This window comes from Nicotiana tabacum, chromosome 3, assembly GCF_000715075.1.
Source record: "Nicotiana tabacum cultivar K326 chromosome 3, ASM71507v2, whole genome shotgun sequence".
In the NCBI taxonomy this organism is placed as follows: domain Eukaryota; kingdom Viridiplantae; phylum Streptophyta; class Magnoliopsida; order Solanales; family Solanaceae; genus Nicotiana; species Nicotiana tabacum.
In genome coordinates, this window is record NC_134082.1 from 102,483,128 (window position 1) to 102,500,513 (window position 17,386).

A 17,386-nucleotide genomic window follows, 5' to 3' on the forward strand; every position below is an offset into this window, starting at 1 on the left:
TAAAACCAATTGAATCAAACTTATGAACTTCAAGTTCATAATTTTCCTCTAACGAGTCGAAACGCCCTTAAACTACTCGGATTGACACCAAATTTTGTGGGCAAATCTTAAATGTTATATTGGACATGTACTGGGCTCTAGAACCAACATACGAGCCAGATACCAATATGATCAATCATTAATTAGTTTCTTTAAATCCTTAGAATTTCAATTTAACAATTTCTAATAAAAATTCATTACTCAGTCTAGGGACCTCGAAATTCAATTCTGGGCATACGCCTAGGTCCCATATTTTCTTACGGACCCTTTGGGACCATCAAAACACGAATCTGGGTCCGTTTGCTAAAAATATTTACCAAAGTTAAACTTAGCCTTTTAAGAAAATCTTAAGGAATAAAATGAGCATATTTCAACCCAAATTCCTCCAATTCCCGAACCAACCATCCCCGCGGGTCGTAAATTAGTTAAAGCAAGTGCAGGAAGTTTTATTTAGGGGGACGGGGTTGTAAAAGGTGAAACGACCAGTCGGGTCGTTACAAGGAACGTACCTCCCCTTAAGTAACGTACTTCACTTTTTAGTGTAAGGTAAGCGTAGATTTAGGCCCTAAATTTTCTCTAATTTGTTAATATTAATTATCAATATAAACCTATTAGGTTACCACTACAATACTATATCATAACAAACGCTCCATATTCCCCAAAAATAGGTAATAAAATATATATATATATATATATATATATATATATATATATATATATATATATATATATATATATATATATATATATATATATATATATATATATATATATATATATATATATATATATATATATATATATATATATATATATATATATATATATATATATATATATATATATATATATATATATATATATATATATATATATATATATATATATATATATATATATATATATATATATATATATTGTGGGCATTACTACGAAATACTTTTGAGGAACCTTTGGAAGCATCTACTTCGTCTCTATTAACAACTAGAACTTGACTCCTTTTCTATGTCTAATCCAAACAGAAATCATCATCATCATCATCGTTAAACTCTAAAGATTTACGATTGCAAATTAGAATGAGGGTGATGGCGGGTTGAGAATAACTTGGTTCTTTTAAAAGATGATTCTAAAATTTCTTCAATACAAACAATGTCTCTACTACCACCGTCCATGATTTTCGGAGCAATATGTTTTTTATGAAAATCAGCACCTACACAGATGTATTATACTGATACAGAATGGAGAAATCACGTAGAAAGGGGATATACGTTATGAAATCATGGAGTATCTTTTACTTGAGAAATTTTGTAAAAATTGATAGTGATAGATACGTGAGAAACACAAAGAGATATTTTAAGTGAGAGAGTGTTGGCCCAAGTAAAGGTAAGTTTTGAAGACTGACAAAGGAACTCAGACATGGACCGGGTCCATCCTAGTAAAGCACAAATATGGTCAACTCAAGCATGTGAGATACACGTGAAGGAGATTCCTAACTTACTAGAAATGATATCTCCTGATCCTGATCGAAAAGGTTGCATATTGGATAAGGAGAAAGAATCCTTACTCAAAGAGAACACGGCTTAAGAGAAGGATAGAGTTAGAGGTTGAGATCAACTAGAACTCTTCCACCAAGGAAGAGTAGCATCAGAATTCTAGTCAATCTCTATTTACTAACTCCGTAAATATCAGTGTTGTTCTCTTTTACAGGTAACACACATAAGCAAAAGTTAAACGTGAATTGAGAGCAAAATAGCAAGGCAATTTTGCAAGCAATTTGTTTGTGATTCAAGTGTGCAAACCTGAAGCTACTTGAACCAGTTCCAAGTGTCTGTCTTTTATTTCTAGTTCAATTGTAGTAGGTGTTTTCATATTGTACCTTTCAGCTTATCTAGAAGCAATTGTATTAGGTACTCAGAGTTTTAAAGTTAGAGTTAACTTGACGTTGACGCAATAGTTGAGGTTGTGTGCTACAACGGGATTAAAGTTAATCCTATGTTACAAAAGAGTTTTGTAAATGCAGTTTTTTGGCTAAGTGATTTTAGTGGAGAGTTTGGGAAAATCCTACTGGAAAGTAGGTCGTGGGTTTTTCACCTTTTGAGCCAGGTATTTTCTTCGTAAAATCTCCGCGTTCTTTAATTTTTGTACTCATTATTCTGTAACAGCAGTAGTTGGAACACATAGAAGAACCAAGCCCTTCTATAATCAGGTTAAGCAAAAAATTGAACACAACACAAATCACCCCCCTCTTGTGTGGTATTGAAGTATAAAACATCTAAGAGAATATCACCGAGGCATTTTAGGAATTAAAAAGGTATGATTTAAAAAAAAAGTTGTACTAAAAGTAATTTTATTAAAGCAGTTGTAGAAAATATAAATAAGTTTTAAAGAGTTGTATTCTATGTAAATTCCTCTAAAAATAAGGTAACTTCCCCTATTTACCGGGAATGTCATTAGATCCTTAGAGGAACGTACCTCCCCTTAAGTAACGTACTTTACTTTTCAGTGTACGGTAAGCGTAGATTTAGGCCCTAAATATTCTCTAATTTGTTAATATTAATTATCAATATAAACTTATTAGGTTACCACTACAATACTACCTCATAACAAACGCTTCATATTCCCCAAAAATAGGTAATAGCCGGTATATATATTGTACAACCATAATTTTAACGTATTACAGGTGAAGCCGTTATATACAGTATTGGAAGATGGTATGCGATATGTGGTGGATATGTGGTAGTTTTAGCATATATATGCTGGGAGTATACTGTATATTATGGGCATTACTACGAAATACCTTTGAGGAACCTTTAGAAGCATCTACTCCATCTCTATTAATAGCTAGAACTTGACTCTTTTTCTATATCTAATCCAAACAGAAATCATCATCATCATCGTCAAACACTAAAGTTTTACTGTTGCAAATTAGAATGAGGATGATGGCGGATTGAGAACAGCTTGGTTCTTTCAAAAGATGATTATGAAATTTCTTCAATACAAACAATATCTCTATTACCACATCCATGATTTTCGGAGCAATATGTTTTCTATGAAAATAGGCCCCTACACAGATATATTATATTGATACAGAATGGAGAAATCACGCAGAAATGGGATATACGTTATGAAATCATGGAGTATCTTTTACTTAGAGAAATTGTGGGAAAATTGATAGTGATAAATACGTGAGAAACACAAAGAGATATTTTAAGTGAGAGAGTGTTGGCCCAAGTAAAGGTGAGTTTTGAAGACTGACAAAGGAACTCAGATATGGATCAGGTCCATCCTAGTGAAGCACAGATATGGTCAACTCAAGCATGTGAAATGCAAGTGAAGGAGATAAACCTAACTTACCAGAAATGATATCACCCGGTCCTGAAAAAAAATGTTGCATATTGGATAAGGAGAAAGAATCCTTACTCAAAGAGAACACGACTTAAGAGAAGGATAGAGTTAGAGGTTGAGATCAACTAGAACTCTTCCGCCAAGGAAGAGTAGCATCAGAAATCTAGTCAATCTCTATTTACTAACTCCACAAATATCAGTGTTGTTCTCTTTTACAGGTAACACACATAAGCAGAAGTTAAATGTGAATTGAGAGCAAATAGCAAGGAATTTTGCAAGCAATTTGTGTGTGATTCAAGCGTGCAAACCTAAAGCTACCTGAATCAGTTCCAAGTGTCTGTCTTTTATTTCTAGTTCAATTGTAGTAGGTGCGTTCATATTGTACCTTTCAGCTTATCTAGAAACAATTGTATTAGGTACTCTGAGTTTTCAAGTTAGAGTTAACTTGAAGTTGTCGCAATAGGCGTGTGCTACAACGGGATTAAAGTTAATCCTAGGTTTACAAAAGAGTTTTGTAAATGTCGTTTTTGGCTCAGTGATTTTAGTGGAGAGTTTGGAAAAAACCTACTGGAAAATAGGTCGTGGTTTTTTCACCTTTGAGCCAAGTATTTTCCACGTAAAATCTCTATTTTTTAAATTTCTGTACTTATTATTCCGCAACAGTAGTAGTTGTAACACATAGAAGAACCAGACCCTTCTATAATCAGGTTAAGCAAAAAATTGGACACCATACAAATCACCCACCTCTTGTGTGGCATTGAAGTATAAAACATCAAAGATAATATCACGGAGAGCTTTTAGGAATTAAAAAGGTATGATTTTAAAAAAAAGTTGTACTAAAAGTAATTTTATTAAAACAGTTGTAAAAAATATAAATAAGTTTTTAAAGAGTTGTATTCTATGTAAATTCCTCGAAGGGAGAAAAAAGAAAATTTACTTTCACTATTTCACTGCTGCCACAGCCTCAATGACACTTGCTATTTGGTCCTGAATTTTCAATTTTTCAGGACGCAAGATTCTGAAGGGTTTTTTTTTTTTTTCACCCTATGAAAATTCCACAAATTATGTCGGCCATATGTCTTGCACTCACCGTTCAGGTGAGAGTGGCATATTTAGCCAACCGACCCTTTTTGGTCAAGTTAAGATTTTTAATTTGAATTTTTTAGACAAAATAAGTACGGGCCATAATTTCCCTTCAACTTCGCTAATAATTCGGCAATTCAAGTCAGTCAGCGAGTTATATTTTTCTCTTCAAAATTACTAGTTTCATTGAAACGTAAAGTTAACGGCAACCGGAGGAAAAATATGATATCGGACTTGAAGCTCATCCGCCAGCTACGGGATTTCCTAAGTACATCGGACCTCAACACGATAAAAACCTCCATCGTTGGGTGGAAACTGGAGGAAGATTTTGGAATTGACTTGTCCCACAATCTGCGGAAGTGAAATCGGAAGCAAGTTATATGGAGAAGAAGTAGGCTGTTTTAATGTATATCAAACTTTTTGCATGTATGTATGTCCATTGGATGTGCCATTGCAATTTTAATTTCTGTGATAATGTTTCTTGTTAACTTAATCAATACTCTATCTTCCAATTTACCTGGCATTTTTTACTTTTCTAGACCAACATTTCGAATTTATTTTTCGTCATCAAGAAATGCTAACTTATAGTAATTTCACTATAGTTTTTTGAATATTTAAATTTAAATTTTGAAATATTTAATTGATATAATATAATTTAACACAAAGATTAGTCAAATTGACTTTCGAAGTGAATAATGTCATATAAATTGGAACGGAGAGTACAATTATGCTTCTCCTTGCTTAAATTGGCATTCTTAACTTCACGCATGAAATTTTAAGTAAAACTTTCTCACATAGTACCTCCTGTACGTTTCCGGCAATTAAAATATCAAATGAGTTTTTTTTCTTTCAAATAAGTAAAATATTAGATGAGGTTTTCTGCTGTAGTTCTTCATCTTGTTTACGCATAAATCATGTTATCGTGCATAGATATATCTAGCAGATGCCTTATGCGTAGTGTAGGCTATCCTGGTTGAACTGACGATGGTTTACACCTTATTAGGTCTGGTAAGAAGAATGTAAGTGGCGAAAAGAGTGGTGGCGGATTTAGCAAAGTATGTAGCCTTTCTCCACAACTTCAGAAGTTTACTGGGAAGCAGAATTAGCAAGTACAGAGGTTCACAAATTCATGATGCTTCTTTCTCTTTTTTCCTTCTCTAAACCCCTGTCGCCATTGGTATTACCGCGTGCAACTGACCTTTTATTTGTTTAATGAAGGTAGTGAAGAAATTGTGGAACTATATTCGCGAAAATAATTTGCAAGATCCAGCAAATAGACGGATTATAAACTGTGATGGCAAAATCTGTGAGCTTTTTAGTGTGGATAAACTGGACATTTTCCAAATGAACAAAGCCCTAGCTAAACATATCTGGCCTTTGGATTCTGATGGTGGTAATGGAAACTCTTCTCTTCTTAGGCCTTAAAATTTAATATCCGCTTTTAGTGCTGACTTCTTGATGTTATTTATAATTCATGCATTTTGCTTGTCCAGTATACTTAACTACGAATTGATTTCCATAGTAACAGCTTTTGGCGTCTGGAAATTCCGTAGAAAAGAAAAAGCGACAGAACAGGAAGAGGATGAAGGCAATAACTCCACGTAAAGTATACTTGGACAATGTTATGTCTTTTGCAGTTCTGAAATTTGTCTGCTTATTAATGCCTCGCCAAAACAATTGCTAAGAACTCGCGCGCTTAATCTCTTAGATATCCCCTGGTAGTGTTTGTAACGACATTTCTTAAACCTGCTTTATCTCATTATAGATTCAGATGAACCAATGAGAAAGGAAAAGCGGCACAATTCAGGAATTCTTGCTTTCTCATGCTCTGGTTAAGTTTCTTGGTACAGGAGAGACTGAATTGCCACGGTCCAACGTTGTTAAGTAACTTGCAGGTAGTCGTCAATTCTAGGTATTGGTTCTGTTCTATCTCCTTTGGAGCAATCCCATTTATTCTCTCTCCTCTCTCTGAATTCTGAATTTTGAAAACTAACCTAAAGGACGACATAGTGTGTCTATGATTGACAATCTTATACTTCTTGCTTTTGAAAGATTTTCTTGAAAGCTTGGCATCCTCGTAACGTGTCGATCTTTCTGGTCCGAGCCGAATTTCATTCTGTTGGGCAATCAGCAATGCATTAATTCTTGAATCCTGCTTGGTTTAGGCAGGTAATTTTTGAGAGTTTTTTAAAGGTTCTCACTAGCAATACATTGCGACACATAGGACTTCTACATACATACTGTGGCTCCGACTTACATGACGCCAGTATATAAATGTCCACTATTATTTGGTCAAAGGTTCTTAACTGCGAAATAATCAGTTTATCCGAAAAAGTTTCCGGAGAAACCATTGTTTTAAATTCAAAAAGACTTTTCGATCGGAAGTTGTATTTTTAGGTCTACTCGAGGAGAACTGTATTTTTTAATTTATTTCCCCCAGGGGAGGTGTTTATCTTTTCCTGTATTTTATTTGGTATGAGTGTAGGGGAAGTAAAAAGCCTTTTGCTTTATGATTTCTGTCTAATTTTGGTTACTGCTGCTCGTCCTTTCTAATCAACAAGGGAATAAGTAAGCCTTGATGACTTGATCTTTACTTCAGCTCCTGCTGCTTTCCCGCACTACTCCAACAAAACGTAGTTTTCCTGCAAAAATATTTAAGGCCATCTTTTATCATAAGACTAAGGTAGCAGGAGCTAAATTATAGTATGGGTTGCTTCCCTTTGTTTATCAAAGATTGCGGGGGTTTTAAACTAGTATTAATTATCTTTCAAACCCCCACAAATTAAAAATTCATTTTGTGGCGGTTGTTATAGAGGTTTTAAAAATCCGCCGGAATAATGCTCGTGGCACAGGTAACTGCGGCACTCTAGAAACCGCCACAATTCTTTTTGTGGGAGTCAAACCCCGTCACAATTTGACCAAAAAACTCCCACAAAGTAACTGGTTTCTTGTAGTGTAAAGCAGGTTTAGAAATCGCAAAATTCTAAACAATGAAACCGGACATGCTTGCTTGCATTCCCCCACATTAATTACTCTTGATCAACCTCCTCATTACCCCGTTATCCTTGTTAAAAGCAGTTAAATCTACTGGAAAAAATATTTTTCTGAATCCACATTCAGTGTAGACATCTCGGTAGTTGCTTATGTACTTTGTTTATGCTTGGCTTGCATTAGCTGTTTATTCTATGAGAAACTTTGTTGGTCATTTGGAGTATTAGGTACATGAACATACTGTTTTTCCCAGAGGCAAAATGCATTGTTTTAGACCGTGAAGTTCTCCTGGATTGAGTTATAGATAGCTACAAAGCAGGTTAAATGACGAAACAGTTCATTTTCTTGCATCCTAGTATAGTTGAATGAAGCAAAAACGGGCAGTCCGGTGCACTAAGCTTCCGTTATGCGTGGGGTTCGGGGAAGGGTCGGACCACAATATCTATTGTACGCAACCTTATCCTGCATTTCTGCAAGAGGTTGTTTCCATAGCTCGAACCCGTGACCTGCTGGTCACAAAGGCAACAACTTTACCAGTTACGCCAAGAAAGCTGAATGAAGCACAACCTCAAAATCCTCCTCCTAGGACAGACCCTTCAACTAGGCAGAAGCGGACCCAGGATTTGAAAGTCGGGGGTGCACTTTTGGATTCAACCAAAATCTGCTTTAGTTTGTATATAGGGTGCTCACTATTGATATATCACTATTTTCTAATGATATATACATGTATACATAGATGTTTTGCCGAACTTTATGGGTGCCGGTAGCCCCTCTCAGTATAGCATAGGTCCGTCTCCGGAACTAGGTGGTTTCATTAATATTTAAGTGCATCACTTCCCAGCTAGGCCAAACCCAAACACTAGTCTTTGCTTCTAGAAGTAACTCAAGACGAGCACATATATACCTTGGATATCAGCTCTCTGTAAACTGAATGATATTGACATCTGTTGATACCCAACTTTTTCAGCGCGCATTATATGGTGGGGATTGTTGTGTGGGCAAGGGTTCATTGCGACATTTGGTTGTGTGATGCCTGTTGCATCGTCAGCTTCAATAATATTTGAACTTTCTGTTCTTCTCTGATTGGCTCACTGTTTTCTTTCTGGACCTTGAAGGATCCATCTGATAAGAGGATAATAACATGTGATGAGAAGTTGAAAGAACTGTTTCATGTTTGCAGCTTCACTGGATTCGAAGTAGCAAAACTACTTGCTGCACATTTTATAAAGACAGAATAATGAGTTGGTTGTGCATCATACACGTCATAGCTCAATGGATTTGAAAATTCTTCGTTGAGCTCTAACCTAGATACTAACTCCTTTGATTATCCTTCGTGTTGATGAGTACTGTCTTCTCCAGCTTGTGCCGTGTCTTCTCATGTGAGAAAAAAGCTCCATGTTTCACTAAGTTAGGACTCATATCTTCTGTGAAAAATATGAATATTCGTAATTTTAATTTACATTTAAATGTCATGTTTATGTTGTTCCATTTTGAAGGATATTCAATTGTACTTAATCCAATATATTTTCCAATTAGCCTGTGTATGATTCTGAGAGAGTTGCAAATTTTCTGCTAACAAATGCATAATTCAACTATTGAATGCCACTTGCTAGACTAGGTGCAACTATTGCCCGTGGGCGTGGATAAGTTTCAGTCAATGGTGTTATTGTTCCTTGCCTAAAGTCAAAATTGGTGGTTCAGATTGACTCCGTTTTAAAAGCAGATTAACACTCGTCAACTTTTTAAGTCTAGCATCCATACAATTTTGCTAGCTTTTACGCATTTTGACTATTCCACAAAATATTTGTTATTTTTTACGAGCACAAATACCTTAACTCTCCGTCAAGGCTTAGGTAGATGATAAAAAATTACCTAACATTTTGTTTTTATTGGAATTCGAACTTTGGGCTCTCTAATGGTTTATATTCCACTTTTATCAACCACCCGGCCACCCCTTGAGTAGGGCTGTGCACGGATCGGATTGGATCGGATTTAGCCTATTTCGGATTCGAATTTCGGATTTTGGATTCTGGAAAGGGCAATCCGAATCCGATCCGAATTAACATTGGATTGGATCGGATTTTAAACTTTGGATCGGATAATTTTTCGGATTGTCGGATCGGATTGTCACAAGAAATTTCAACAATTTAAAGTTCATTCGGTGTCTCTATCTCATCTTCCATCTACCAAAACAAACAAAAAAATCAAAATAAAATCAAAAGTTGAAGAATAGAACATGAAATAGACATAAAAGAAAGAAGAGAAGAGAAGTGAGGCGGAAGAAAGAGACATAAAATCAAAGTAAAATCGGAAGTTTGAGTCATTGAGACTCTTTTAGTCTTCACTGAAGAGAAGTGCAAGAGAGGCGGAAAAATCTAAGTGAGTGAGGGGGTGTGTGAAAAATGAATAAGCATAACCCTAAAATTTTAGTGTGTATTTATATAGGTACATATAATTCGGATATCGGATCGGATCGGATTAAAATCATACCAATCCGAATCCAATCCGAAAATCCGAAATTTCATAAAACACAATCCATATCCAATCCGAAAATTCGAAATTTGAAATCCGAAAATCCGAAATAGAGTGGATCGGATCGGATTTCGGATATCCGATCCAAATGCACAGCCCTACCCTTGAGTGTCCTAACCCGGTATTTGTATACTTTGACTACCAAAAGTCCGGTTGGATTACTTGGAATGGTGTGGCAGAATTTGTATGAGAAGAATATCAAGTAGATCTTGAAAGATATGGGAGGAATCGAAGCTGCCACAGATTTAATCAATGATGACCATCGAACAGTTCCAAGTTGCCAAAACCACGAAGTAACGTTCACAAGAAAGAAACAAGATTATGGGGATGACAATTCCCGTTATGGCAGTGTCCAATTTTGACTAAATGGTGTGAAAAAAGAGTGAACCAGAGAAGATATATGGTGGGAAACACGTGGAATTGCCCCAACAGTTCAGACAACAGAGAACGAAATCCCAAATTGAGAGCACAAAGAAATCCTGAATGAATAATTATCACTTTTCTTTTTACGATTTTGGTATGTGGTGAATGCTAGCTTGTTGCTTCTTAGCTTTTCCTGGAGGTACTGGTCTTCAACCACCTCACATTTGGGTGTCCGATGCCTTATGATAATAATAACAAGAATCAGAATCATTGCCAAAGTATGAGCCTTATCTGCTTCTACTACCGTGAATTTTGTGTTAGTGTGTTTGAATTTTAGGTAAGATGAAAACAAGATTCAGCAAACAAAATCTATAGTAAAGGCTAATGAAAGTCTTTAGTCTTGCCTTGACTTCTAATCTAATAGGAATATCTTATATCTCATGTTCAAAGCCATGAAAATGTGAGTATTATGTTTAATTTGTATGTTGATACTTTTTACTAGTGCATAACTAGAAGTATCCGATTCGTATCTAATGCAAAGATCATAAATATTACCTTTACATTTGCATTTCTTTGCCAAAAGATACACAAGTGATCAGGTCCTAGTCAAAATCTTCACAATTTGTTTCAGAATTCAGACGGTGTAGAAGAAACGAAAGGAATTACACTTTTTCCTTTCTTTGATATTTGGATATTGTTGGGTTTTTAATGTATTTAATTAATATATTAAATACTTAAAAGAGGGTGAATGAGAAATGAAGGGAAATGAAAGTTTTGAGTGAAATTTTAAGTTTCCCTCCTTGGTAAATGGACAATGTCCCATATTGGAAGAGGAAGAGGTTTTTTATAGGTATATAAGCAATTGCTCTTCTTCTAGCTCTTACAGAGTTAAGAAGAAGGCAAGCCTCGCGTCGTCGTCGTCGCTCGGCTCGGCTTCGGATTTGGTCAAATGATGGATTGATTAACTTTTTCGATCGAAAATTAACTTACCCTCTCCAATTTTCCCTCTTTAGTGTTGAGTAAATAGTCATTTATGTAATGGCATTTATGTTGTGGCCGTTTTGTAGAAACAACCATTCTGAAGAATTGCACATCTTCAGATTTCAGCCCAACTTTGGCTATAAATACAACACTATGCTACTCAGAATTTCACTACGATTTTCTGAGTTTCTCCTCCTTCTTCTGCATACTTTTAGTATCAAACAAAGCAATAGTAAATGTGATTTGCTACCGAACTTTGTGTTCGCTGAAACACTGGGGTTTGAAGTACCACTACACCTGTGTGTAATTCGTTCTATCATGGGAGGAAATAATCCATAACTTTGGGTACTAGAAGGGGATTAAATTCCTTAAGGAAACACTATGAATTCAGTGGGCTCGAATTGGTTTTCTGTTATTTCATTGTTCACTTCTGTTTATGTTCATTTCTGTTTATGTTCATTTATATTTCCAGAATTATTTTACAAATACAATTTACTAACAAGCTTAAGGAATTTAACTATTTTCTGTATTTGTACTCACTGTTTCTGGAGAGTAAAACCTTTGTGGTTTTGTACTCTATTGGAGATTAAAATCTACGTGATTTTAACGTTTGTGTCATTCTTTTACAGAAATGACTAATAATAACGAAAACCAAGCTGTTCCGATGGTGACTGCCAATGCCTCAACGAGCCGAACAACACCGACAGCATTGGCACCGGCAGAGAAACCCGAAAATTTTTCGGGATTGATTTCAAGCGTTGGGAGCAAAAGATGTTCTTCTATTTGACTACTCTAAGTCTCCAGAAGTTCATCAAGGAAGATGTTTCTGTGCTGTCCGATGAAACTCCAGAAACTGAACGTTTTCTCGTGATTGAGGTGTGGAAGCATTCAACTTTTTTGTGCAAGAATTATATTCTAAGCGGGCTAGAGGATACTTTGTATAACGTCAACAGTGGCGTGGAAATGTCAAAAAAACTGTGGATTACGCTTGAAAAGAAATACAAAATCGAAGATGCCGGGTTGAAAAAGTTTGTTGCTGCAAAGTTTTTGGACTACAAAATGGTAGATAACAAGTCTGGTATTACCCAAGTCCAGGAATTGCAAGTGATTATTCACGATCTCCTTGCTGAAGGTATAAATCAAATTAATATTGATGTTGAAATTAGTAATCTTAGTATTTTTACTAACAGAAATTTCATTGAAGGTCTTGTCATCAATGAAGCATTCCAAGTAGCAGCGATGATTGAGAAGTTGCCTCCTTTGTGGAAGGACTTCAAAAACTACTTGAAACATAAACGCAAGGAGATGTCCCTTGAAGATCTCATTGTTCGGTTGAGAATCGAAGAGGACAACAAAACTGCTGAAAAGAGAGGCCGTGGAAACTCAACAATAATGGAGCAAATGTTATTGAAGAGAACAAAAAGAGGAAGAAGGCTTCTGGACCGAAATACAACCTAAGCAAGAAGCGGTTCAGTGGAAACTGCTACAACTGTGAAAAAACCGGACACAAATCTACGGAGTGTCATGCTCCAAAAAAAGACAAGAAGAAAGGTCTAGCAAACATGGTTGAAAAGCATGATGATGTTGATGACTTATGTGTCATACTTTCCGAATGCAACTTGGTGGGCAATCCTAAAGAGTGGTGGATTGATTCTGGAGCCACTCGCCATGTTTGTGTTGTTAAAGAAGCTTTTGCTACTTATGCTCCTGTTAGACCCAATGAGACGATTTCTATGGGAAATGCTGCAGAGGCCAAGTTTGAAGGATGTGGGAAGATATTTCTCAAAATGACTTCCAGCAAAGTGGTGACTTTGAACAACGTCCTTCATGTTCCCGAGATTAGGAAGAATTTACTCTCTACTGGACTTCTTGTTAAGAATGGTTTTAAATGTATTTTTATTTCCGATAAGGTTGTAATAAGTAAGAATGAAATGTTTGTAGGAAAATGTTACCTCACTGAGGGCCTTTTCAGGCTGAATGTAATGGTTGTTGAAAATAATAATAAAATTTCATCTTCGTCTTACTTACTTGAGTCAAATGAATATGGCATATACGTTTGAGTCATGTTAATTATAAAACCTTGTGAAAAAAGATTAATTTGGAAGTATTTCCTAAGTTTGAATGTGACAAATCAAAATATCAAGTATGTGTGGAATCTAAGTATGTTAAGCATCCTTATAAGTCAGTTGAAAGGAATTCAAATCCTTTAGACTTAATTCACACAGATATTTGTGACATGAAGTCAATACCATCTCGCGGTGGAAAGAAGTATTTCATAACTTTATTGACGATAGTTGTTTACTTACTTAATAGTAAAGATGAAGCAATAGACACATTCAAGCAATACAAAAATGAAGTTGAAATGCAACTTAACAAGAAAATCAAAATAATAAGAAGTGATAGGGGTGGTGAATATCAATCTCCTTTTGAACAAATATGTTTAGAATATAGAATTATTCATCAAACAACGGCCCCTTACACGTCCCAATCCAATGGGATTGCAGAAAGAAAGAATGTTCATTAAAGGAATGTTCACTAAATCGAGTACCCCATAGCAAAACACAATCCATTCCATATGAAAAATTGAAAGGAAGGAAGCCTAACTTGAATTATTTTAAAGTGTGGGGGTGTTTGGCAAAAGTGCAAGTTCCTAAACCCAAAAGGGTAAAAATAGGACCGAAAACTGTTGATTGTGTTTTCATAGGATATGCGACTAATAGTAAAGCATATCGATTTCTGGTTCATAAATCAGAAAATCCCGACATTCATAATAATAGGGTTATAGAATCAAATAATGTTGAGTTCTTTGAAAATATATATCCGTATAAAAAGGAATGTGAGTCGATTGGTGAAGGATCTAAACGACCTCGAGAAGAAACAAAAGAAAGTACACTTAACTAGGAGGATCCAAGACTCAAAGAACGTTTATTTCATTTGGACCAGATTTTGTGACTTTCTTATTGGAAAATGAGCCTCAAACATTTAAAGAAGCTATGTCTTCTTTGGAATCATTGTTATGGAAAGAGACAGTCAATAGTGAAATAGAATCCATATGGAACAACTATACATGGGAATTGGTTGATCTTCCTCCTGGAAATAAACCATTGGATTCTAAGTGGATCTTTAAGAGGAAAATGAAAGATGATGGCACTATTGACAAATATAAGGCAAGACTTGTAGTCAAAGGGTATAGACAATGAGAAGGTCTTGACTATTTTGATACATACTCTCTAGTTACAAGAATTACGTCCATACGATTATTAGTAGCGTTAGCTACAGTTTATGGTCTTGAAATTTATCAAATGGATGTAAAGACGGCCTTTTTAAATGGAGAGTTGGAGGAAGAAATCTACATGGAACAACCTGAAGGGTTCATGGTTCCAAGTAAAGAAAAAATGGTCTGTAGACTTGTTAAGTCCCTTTACAGATTAAAACAAGCACCCAAACAATGGCATGTGAAATTTGACCAAACAATGTTGTCAAATTGATTTAAGATAAATGAATGTGATAAATGTGTATACATTAAAAATGTGCTAAATCACATAGTCATTGTTTGCTTATATGTGGATGATATGCTCATAATGAGTAATGACATTGCCAACATAAATGCTATTAAACGTATGCTAACTAGCAAGTTTGATATGAAAGACTTGGGAGTTGCTGATTTAATTCTGAAAATTAAGATCCATAAGACTTCTCAAGGTCTGACATTGTCACAATCTGATTATATTAAGACAATACTTAAAAATTTCAAGCACTTGGGCTTTAAAGTTGCAAAGACTCCAATTGATGTGAATCTTGCATTAGCAAAGAACAAAGGCCAAAGCATATCACAATTGGATTATGCTCGTGTGTTGGGTTGCTCAATGTACATCATGAAATGTACACGACCAGATATAGCTTGTGTTATAAGTAAACTGAGTCGATATACGAGCAATCCAGGCCAATCTTATTAGATGGCAATGAAACGAGTTTTAGGATATTTAGAACATACCCAGGGCTTTGCTTTGCACTATAGTAAATATCCTGCAGTGATAGAGGGATACTGTGATGCAAATTGGATCACCGGTTCAACTGATTCTAAGTCCACAAGTGGATATGTATTCACTATTGGTGGAGGAGCGGTATCTTGGAAGTCATACAAACAAACTTGTATTGCCCGCTCTATAATGGAGGCTGAGTTCATAGCCTTGGATAAAGCCGGTGAAGAAGCTGAATGGCTCCGAATTTCTTGGAAGATATTCCATTTTGGCCCAAACCGTTGGCACCAATATGCATACATTGCGATAGTCAAGCGGCAATTGGAAGGGCCGGGAGCGTTATGTATAACGATAAATCTCGTCATATACGATGAAGACATAAAACCGTTAGACAATTACTCTCTAGAGGAAGTATCATGATTGACTATGTAAAGTCAAGTGATAATGTGTCGGATCCACTTACAAAAGGCCTAACTAGAGAGGTCGTTGAGAAGTCATCAATAGGAATGGGATTGTGGCTGAGAACAAGTCATAATGGCGGTAACTCTACCTAGAAGACTAGAGATCCCAAGATCTAGGTTCAAGGAGATCAAACAAAGTCATTAATGACGGTTCAACATTGTCAACTAAACTTTTGGTCCATTCTCGTGATGAGACAATGTTTAGTACCAAGGATAAAGCATTAAGGCTTTTTAATGATTTCTAATTTTTATACGGGTTATATCAAATAGTGTATCTATGGGATGACACGTTTAGGAATCACCTATGTAAGTGTCAATTGTTAGCCGATTCAAGGAGAACTTTGTAAGTGTGACGACCCGGCCAGTCATCTTAAGAATTAACACCTCGATCCCCTATTAACTGCTTTCCCCAAGTTTATTTCTACTAATGTGATTTGTCTGTATGTTCGGTTTTGAGTTTCGGGGAGTTTTGGGACACTTAGTCCCTAAATGAGGGCTTAAGTGTTGGAAAGTTGACTGTAGTTGGAACAGTGTGAAGACGGCCTCGGAATGGAAACCCGATGGTTTCGTTAACTCCGTTGGGTGATTTTGGGGTTAGGAGTGTATTCGGATTGTGTTTTGGAGGTCCGTAGCTAATTTAGGCTGAAACACCGAAGGTTGAATTTTTGAAGTTTCCGGTTCGATAGCGAGATTTTGATCCGAGTGTCGGAATGGAATTTCAAGAGTTGCAGTAGTTCTGTTGTGTCATTTGGGATGTGTGTACAAAATTTTAGGTCATTTGGACGTGTTTTCACTGGGTTTTTGATTGAAAACGGAATTCGGAAGATTTTAGAAACTTAGGCTTGAATTCGATGTGTTTTGGTTGTTTTGATGTTGTTTGAAGTGTTTTGAAGATTTGTACAAGTTTGAATAAGGTTTTAGGATATGTTGATACCTTTGGTTGAGGTCTCGAGGGTCTCGGGATGAATTCGGATGGTTAATGAAAGATTTCGAGTTGAAGTTGTGCAGCAGCTGGTCTTCTGGTATTTTCGCATCTGCGGTTTGGGGACCGCAGATGCGGCGCCGCAGAAGCGGCTTTGTGTCAATTCCTCAGAAACCGCAGATGCGGTGAAGATCTCACAGAAGCGGAACCGCTCCTACGGTTAGAGGTCCACAGATGCGGAAGCTGGCATTTTAGTGAAAGTCGCAATTGCGACGTTGTGTCCGCAAATGCGGTCCCAGGGCCGCAAATGCGGAAATCGCTGGGCAGACCATATAAATAGTTGCCTTCGTGAATTTGAGGGATTCTTTCACCATTTTCATTCGGGTTTGAAGCTTTTGAGAGAGATTTTTTAGGAAAACAAAGGGGAATCGCTTGGAGGTAACATCCTTGACTCCATAACTCATTTTTATGTGATTAAAGACCTAATTAGTAATGAGAAATTTGGGAAAAATTGGTCATTAGGGCTTGAGTTTAAGAGGCCTTTAAATGAGGATTTAAGGGGCCATTTGGACTCCGATTTCAGTATTCTTGTTATGTATAGACTCGTGAGAGTACGAGGTTTCTGAAAATATAAATTTCACCCGATCCGAGATGTGGGCCCGAGGGGCATTTTGGTCATTTTACATAAT

General features: G+C 36.1%; 1 protein-coding gene and 1 long non-coding RNA gene across 8 annotated transcripts; both read left to right on the forward strand.

Moving 5' to 3' along the window:
• Positions 1 to 4,439: 4,439 nt before the first annotated feature.
• Positions 4,440 to 8,993, forward strand: LOC107787285 (uncharacterized). Of its 7 annotated transcripts, none has more exons than XR_012707694.1 (4): positions 4,440 to 4,893; positions 5,471 to 5,584; positions 5,686 to 6,636; positions 8,639 to 8,993. It is a non-coding gene; the product is annotated as an uncharacterized LOC107787285 (long non-coding RNA). The 7 variants fall into 7 exon arrangements; XR_012707693.1 differs by having other exon boundaries at positions 4,442 to 4,893; positions 5,686 to 6,379; positions 6,520 to 8,993; XR_001648360.2 differs by having other exon boundaries at positions 4,443 to 4,893; positions 5,686 to 6,068; positions 6,233 to 8,993.
• Positions 8,994 to 11,804: 2,811 nt separating this feature from the next.
• Positions 11,805 to 13,357, forward strand: LOC142174924 (uncharacterized). The gene is made up of 2 exons (XM_075241335.1): positions 11,805 to 12,466; positions 12,539 to 13,357. The coding sequence occupies exons 1-2, from the start codon at positions 12,106 to 12,108 to the stop codon at positions 12,790 to 12,792; spliced, it is 615 nt and encodes a 204-aa protein (XP_075097436.1). The 5' UTR covers positions 11,805 to 12,105; the 3' UTR covers positions 12,793 to 13,357.
• The last annotated feature ends 4,029 nt before the right edge of the window (positions 13,358 to 17,386 follow it).

Bases quoted from the DNA above. Each gene is read 5' to 3' on its own strand.
- LOC142174924 (XM_075241335.1), top strand. From the start codon at position 12,106: ATGTTCTTCTATTTGACTACTCTAAGTCTCCAGAAGTTCATCAAGGAA. The intron at 12,467-12,538 runs GTATAAATCAAA...ATTTCATTGAAG, and splicing joins TCACGATCTCCTTGCTGAAG to GTCTTGTCATCAATGAAGCA.